The following is a 7,430-nucleotide window of genomic DNA, read 5'->3' as shown; positions in this document are numbered from 1 at the left end:
TTTTAAAAAAAAAAAAAAAAAAAAAAAACTGTGCATATGAAAGGCAATATTTGGATTATATGAATAATTTTTTATTGAATTTAAGACAGGGTATTTAGTAGTGTATTAAATGAATAGTGTTGGTAATTTAAATACTTTTATTTTTACAATAAAATAAATAAATCTGAATAAAGATAAAATAATATATTTCGTAATTTAGAAACAATTTTACCAACAAATTTCTATAAATAAAACTCATCGAATAGTATTTTTCTATTTAATCAACGTTTTTATTCTTTTCTTTTTACCAACAATATTTAATATGATATATATTAATTTAATATGATATATTATTGATTCCTCGCCCGTCAATCTCTTCAAATCAGGAAAAAAAAACTCAAACATAATCTTAATAAAAAACGGGGAAAGTATTGATTAAAATCCAAATGATTATAATCCTAACCATGCACAATGCGGATTATGTTATTCTTTTTTTCTTTTTTTTTCTCAATCTATAAAAAATGGAGGGAGTATGGCACTATAATAAATTTTTGCCACTATTGTTCCAATAATATATAGCAATATGTTATTTTGTATATTCACTCTTTTCTGTAATCGAAATGAATGTTTTTTTTTTAATAATCGAAAATGAATGTTAGTAGTAGATTCCGTTCATACAAGACGTGGCTATACTACAACTACAAGCAAGAAAACGTTAAAACTCCTTGACCTCCTCCATGCAAAATAAGAGTGGTCGTGGTTTTTTTATTAACCAGCCTATAATCCGAACGAGAAAACAAGTGAGTCAACTGTCAAATAACGAAGATATTATAAAATCATTAATGAAATTTTTTGCTAATTTCAATTGCATTTTAATGTCTCACAATACATATTTCAATGGTAAATTTATTGATAGTTTATGTTCTATCTTTTTTTTTTTTGTTAAAGTAGTGATATTAATTACTATAATTACAACAATCATTACAAGGATTAAGAGAACAACACAAATGACTCGAGGTATGAAGTGTGAACCCATTGAGCTTACAAAACAGAGACAATATTAAGGAGGATAGAGACCTCTCATTAAATATATTGTTGGTAAATATATTGTCTACAATCTATTGTCTACAATCTTACCTACTAACATCCGAATTGTTGTTTGCCTATAGATATATCTTTGCACCACTAATGATATGAAGGGTCGTTGGTTTGTTAATTAAGTTTCAAGACATACACATACATATATATTGTTGGCATGTTTTGATAAAGTAGTTTTTGTCTTTAATAAGTTTTTGATAATTGACATTAATTACTAACGGAATATAATTGTGATTACCTATAGAATCGGTTGTAACTCGATAATATTAAAATGATTCGAATCCGTCAGTTTAAATGTATATTCCATGCTAAAATAACCAACGAAATACGTCACTAAACTGCCATTTGGCAGTTTTCCTATGTTTAGTATGTTATCAAGGAAAAATTCTAACATGCACTGTCATTTTCAATCAAATATATGTGTATCTATACTTGATTAATTTGTATCCAGTTAATCTTTTATGTGATCTAAAAATGAATGTACGTATTCGCGCTCCAATCCATGCAACTCGTAGCTATACCACAAGTGAGAAAACGTTAAAACTCCACGTCCCCTTTCTTGACCTCCTCCATGCAAAATAAGAGTGGTCGTGGTTCTTTATAAGCCAAATATCCAAACAAGAAAACAAGAGGGAATCATTAATGAGGATATTGTAAAGCCACATATTTATTTTAATATGATGCGATCCTCATAGAATCCGTGATGGCTTCGTTGAAGGGTCTACTTGATTAGTTTAGTCTACCTTCATGGTATCTCCTCCACCACATGATCTCTCTATAAAATTCTCCATCTCCGTTTCTCGCTAAAAGAATTTTATCGTCCTCTTCCCCTTTCTACTAAAACACACATTTTCATTAGAAAAATAATCTAAGTCCAAGAAAAATATAATGGACCCATGGTCGTGGATATGCGAGCTTCCAGAATCTCCCGAGTTCTTCGAGTCTGATTCTCACGCAGTGTTTCAGCTGGCAGGCGATTTGACACGTTCCATCAAACTTAGAGCGGAATGGGATTCTGGTTCTGAACCAGAATCTCACTCTCTCACCTTCAAAGTCATAGTAGAGGGTTTTGACCGCGTTAAAACGTCGACCATATGGGTCTCCGACACATGTCTCTTGTCGTCGGAGAAACCGTTCCTCCCTTTGGTTCTCCAGGTTCTTCGAGAACTAATCTCCCATTCTCCAACCACACGTGATGGTGCGCGCACAAAGTCTGAGCTACTTGAGATCAAGCCAGGTCCGGTTAGCTGGGTCATGGACTCTCACTCCCCTGAGTCCTTCTCATCCGTATTTAACCTCATCCTCCTCGTGCGCCTCTTTTGGCTGTGTGTTTTCGACGCGCCTAGTGAAGTAGGCTCTTTCTTCTTCCAAAACTTACTAGGTCCACACGTGAACGCACTAACGTGTCAACAAGCACCTGTGTTACGAACGTTTCTGGTCTCCCTCGGTGTAGACGCCGAGCTGTGCATCGTACGTGCTGCTTCTTACGCCTTGTCCAAATGGATGATCTCCAAGGAGGTGGGACTTGGGAATCTCGGGTTGAAACAGTTCAGCAGCAGCCTCATGCCCTCACATCCTTCTTTGGGATTTTCTTATGCAACAGAAGCTCATGGGCTTTGGATCTTGAAAGGCTATTTCCCAATCTTGTCAATGAACGTCACAAATAATAGCTCTAACCAGATTCAGAACAAGATCGTCAAGTTTCCCTTCGTAGAGCCCAAAGAAGCTGTCCTACGTTACGCTTTGTCGCACCAACAAGCTGAAATACTCGTACAGTTCGAATACTCCGTTAAGTTCCATGAGAACTACATTAAAGTGAACGCACGTGTGGACAACATACGCATCCACATGTCGAAGCTAGGGTTTCAGAACGGAGGAGTTGGTCTGGAGAATAAGATAGCAGACTGTTACTCGGAGGAGAGATACTTTCCGTCGCGGGTACGGGTTTGGCTCGGGCCAGAAATCGGGTCGAGCCACGTCTCTGGACTAAGCCTAGGGCGGTCGACCAAGAATGAGGAGAGAGAAGTCGAGGTGACGAGGGTTTTAAAGGGGAACTTCGGAAAAGGGAAAGTGGCTCCGAGAGTGAAGGCAAGAGCAAGAATGTCTACAAAGAGGAAGGTTAAAGATTGGAAAATCGAGCAGGATAGCGAAGGAAACGCTGCTGTTTTCGACGCGGTATTGTACGATAGAGAGAGCGGCCAAGAAGTGACAACGGTGAAGCCGAATCGGAACCAAGAGGGTTTAAAGAATGTGTTTACGAAGAGTGGAGGGATGGTGTTTGGAAGGGATGAGTATGGAGATGAAGTTGGCTGGAGAGTTGGGAGAGAGATGGAAGGAAGTGTGTTGAAATGGAGAATGGGTGGTAAAATTTGGCTAACTTATTGGCCAAACAAGTTAAACACTTCGTTTTATGAGACTAGATGTGTGGAGTGGTGTGATGAGGTTGATTTGCCTTTGCTTCCCACTTCTAATTAACTAGTGTCGCAAATAAGAGAAAAATATAGGTACATAAGCAATTTCGTGTCGGTCATAAATTGGTATATGTGTTTGTAAATATATTAGTTCTTGTATATATTTTAGTTCTTAAGATACATATAGATGTTGTAGTATCATTGTCTAAATTTACAGATGCAGATACTTATATAGCTTCAGAAATAAATAAATGGTCACAATCTATTGATGTTTGTAGTACTGAACGTAAGGGTTATTCCGGCACGGAAAATGGTCAACATCAACACAAACATTTTATCATATATATATATATATATATATATATATATATCTAAATTTCAATACAATGTATTTTGAATTTGAATCGTAAAGTCTGAATTTTATCTCTGAATTATTAAACATTATACAAAATCAAAATTGAGTTAATCGCTATAATACGACGTTGTTTTGACTATAATTCATACATAAATTCAAAACGAGAAACACCGTTCATCATGTATACATAAATCCAACCACTCTTTTACAAATCTCCGCCTAGTACTGATTACTTCCCGCAAATCGTTAGGCTCATTTTTTTGTCTGGATTAATGATTAATCCCCGCCAAACATCGATTATCTAATTATACATGTCTAATTTGATTATAACTTGTATAATCTGATTATTTCCCGCTTAATTTTGTATATAATGATTATTTTTAGATCCAAATATAAATCAAATATGTATTTTTTTGTTATTTAGATATTTAAATTAAGAGTTTGCCAAAAAGATATTTAAATTAAGAGTTTATGATGTTTTACAATAAATAATGTACAAACTTTTAATGAAAATCATAAATTTTCTTTTAAAATTATGTTTTATGCATTTACCGTAATTCTAAAGACAATACTATAGTTTTATATTTTATATGATATATTTATTTTAGCATAAACAGAACTATACATATATTTAATACTATATATTTTTATTTTATTATTAATTTAATAAAATAACCCTAAAACTAGTTCCTGATTAATCTCCGATTTTCTCGCTAGGCACTAGATCCACTCCTATATTACGAAACAAAGAAAAACCTCTAAAACATCCAATATTATAAAAGGGAGGGAGTAGTTGATTTAAATCGACTAGGTCAATGTTAGTTTATAGGTAATGTTGAGTATAAAATTTGAATTTTACCAAGGTTGAAAATGAAAAAGTACATTGTTGTATTGAAGGTTATTCTTATTTATTTTTTTTTTTATGAACCAACGGTTGTGTTGAAGTTTATGAGCAAAAAATGCATATGACAAATTGTTTGACTCCGCAAGCTAGCCTAACTCAAGATTTTACAAAGATTCAATTCAATTCAATTCTAAGCCCAATGGATTGGGCTTACCAAATTACCATATGGTGTAAATTATCAGCTACGGTGCACACCACACATAACATCCGTACAAACCAAAACTCATCGAGAGAGTATCACACTATTCATTTCACCGTAAACCCTAGCAAAAACCTCTCCGCTTGCTCTCTCTTTCTCTCTTCACTTCTCCTTGCAGCACAGTAGTAGAACAAATGGCTTGGCGCAGTGCAGGATCCGCTGCTCGCTCTTTCGTCTCCGCCACCGCTAGATCACCGTCTCTCCGTTCTCCGTCGAGGGCGCTCCCCCGTCTCCGTCCTCCTCCATCCTCCCGTCGCTTCACCTTTTCATCACCTTCCAGGTTTGTCTCCTATATCTCCATCATCGTCTTTTGATCAATTTCAGTATAATCTAATCAAAACCCATTTATAGATTTCATGAAATTGAAGATTTTTTCGTATCTCGATTTCGAAATGTTCAATCTTTTGCTTTTTGTTGTTTTGTGAATATGTATATTCAGGAATCTAGGAGCACTTGGTTGTACACAGTCGTTCTTGCCTCTGTACAGTGTTGTGGCTGCTTCTCAACTCACATCTCACCTTAATGTTAATTTGAGGGCTTTCTGCGAGCTGTCTAACGGTACCTTCCAACGCACTTGTCCGGATCGCTAGTAGTCCTCTTTGTGAGTGTTTTACTTTACTTAGGATTGTTTAGGATAACTTGGGGAGATAAGTCTGTTTTTTATGGATTTGTTTCTTGTAACTTCACTGTGGAGTTTCTTAGCGCGTTGGGGTGTTGTTATTGTTTCTTTGTTTGAGTAGGATTAAGATGTTTTGGTTGTTCCTTCTTGATTTGTAAAGAACAATTTTGGGTTTTGGGATTTGATAGGAATTGGAAAAGATGGGTGATGCACTTGGATTTTACAGTTGCGGACAAGAGAGTACTGCTGCATTTGTAGGTTTTTTTTGTCAATTCTTCTCCTGTTTAAGATTAGACTCTGTTTCCTTTAGCATTGTGTTAGCGTGATAGAGAAAAGCAAAAGGTTGTTTAGCACTGAATAACAAACATCTTGTTCATTTAAACACTCAGTTTGATTTTCTGATTTAAAGCTTTTTTTGCATATTCATGAAGCTAAAAGACATTGTGCAGAGACAGTCTATGGCTTTGCATAATAAAGATGCACACTTGTTGCTTTTGATACACGCACAGAATACGGTTTATACAACCTTTTGTGTTTTGTTTCATTCGGCTCCCTTTGAGTTATCTCCTGGTTATCATACAAAGAATGTTAAGTGATATGTGATACACAATGACGGTAAAGAAGAATTGATTGTTAGGAATGTTGGCCATTAAGCTCAATGAATCTCCCCTTCAGGTTCTTATACTGATTAGTATATTTTGTTGCAATTTGAGACAGGTACTTGAAGAGACAAAAGAGTGGCATGTCACAGTGCGTGCATCAGTACTTTGAAGGGATGTGATATCGAAAAACGTGGGGTTACCTCAGAAATGAAACTTAGTTGTTGTGTTACTCTTTTTTAGAAGCTTTAGTTCCACAATGTGTGGATTATTAGCTGTAGAGCTTTTCGTTTGCTTGGCACAATTTTTTTTGTTTTAGAAAAAATGCATATCAGCCAGCATTAATAAGTGGATTGGTCAGAACTAAAACAATGTTGTTCCCGACTCATCATTTTTTTCCAGTCTCGAACTGTAATCTTGCTGCAATTTGCCACATACACTTACTTCCGGGAGTTGGAAACATAAGCGTAGATCTGGAGATTCCTGTTGTACTGCACTCTCCAAGAAGTGTACTTGTTCCTTCAAACAAGCTTGAAACGTATGCTTGCATAGGTTGTTCATACGGATGCCTATAAAAGATGCATTGGCTTGCTTGCGAAAAGTAAAAATACACTTAACTAATCAGTTGAAACCTCAGATTCATAACAATGCTCAAGCACAATGTTTCATAAACAAGACTAGATAGGTAGACAACTCCCCTAATACTTTTGCATTCAAAGTTTAAACACTGTTCTGTGAAACAATTTTTTTTTCTTTTGTAAAACATAATTTAAGATGAGACGGAGTAAACGATTTATTATCTCAATAATATTCTCCTATAGTTTTCACCAACATAAAAAGATACTAGATATTCACCCGCGATATACTGCGGAACTATATTTATTAAATTTAAATATATAAAAATTAAGTTGTATTTATTTGTTTTATATATATTTAGTTTTATCATTGGTTATACCCATAATCACCAATTTTCTTTTATATATGCGGAATGATATTATTACGTGTACTATTTTGAAATCCATAAACAATATGTATTTAGAAAACCAAATAGTGAAAAATGAAACATTACAGTATCGTTATTGCTATTATCCTTATAATATCTCCACTTCATTGCTATTTTCCTTTATCAATTAAAATCTTACAATCATTGCTTATATAATATAGTTATATGGCGGGACGGGTTTATAAGACTTGACGGGTTTGAATTAACATTATTATAAATTTAAATATTATTAATTTGATATTAAAATACGGGTTAAATCGTCA

The 7,430-nt window shown here is 34.7% G+C and overlaps 2 protein-coding genes across 5 annotated transcripts; both read left to right on the top strand.

Moving 5' to 3' along the window:
* On the top strand, nucleotides 1,797-3,765 carry LOC104766698. Its single transcript, XM_010490638.2, has one exon. The coding sequence runs from the start codon at nucleotides 1,966-1,968 to the stop codon at nucleotides 3,550-3,552; it is 1,587 nt and encodes a 528-aa protein (XP_010488940.1). The 5' UTR covers nucleotides 1,797-1,965; the 3' UTR covers nucleotides 3,553-3,765.
* On the top strand, nucleotides 4,953-6,599 carry LOC104766697. Of its 4 annotated transcripts, none has more exons than XR_764100.2 (4): nucleotides 4,963-5,226; nucleotides 5,386-5,547; nucleotides 5,754-5,819; nucleotides 6,283-6,599. XR_764100.2 is itself a non-coding variant. In XM_010490635.2 (4 exons), the coding sequence occupies exons 1-3, from the start codon at nucleotides 5,081-5,083 to the stop codon at nucleotides 5,771-5,773; spliced, it is 285 nt and encodes a 94-aa protein (XP_010488937.1). In that variant the 5' UTR covers nucleotides 4,963-5,080; the 3' UTR covers nucleotides 5,774-5,819; nucleotides 6,283-6,599. The 4 variants fall into 4 exon arrangements, 3 of the variants coding, with proteins under 3 accessions (XP_010488939.1, XP_010488937.1, XP_010488936.1); XM_010490635.2 differs by having other exon boundaries at nucleotides 5,386-5,504; XM_010490637.2 differs by lacking the exon at nucleotides 5,754-5,819 and having other exon boundaries at nucleotides 4,953-5,226; nucleotides 5,386-5,504.

The sequence above is a fragment of the Camelina sativa genome, chromosome 19 (genome assembly GCF_000633955.1).
Source record: "Camelina sativa cultivar DH55 chromosome 19, Cs, whole genome shotgun sequence".
NCBI lineage: Eukaryota > Viridiplantae > Streptophyta > Magnoliopsida > Brassicales > Brassicaceae > Camelina > Camelina sativa.
Note: the sequence above shows the minus strand (reverse complement) of the source record. Positions and strands in the feature narration are given on the sequence as shown.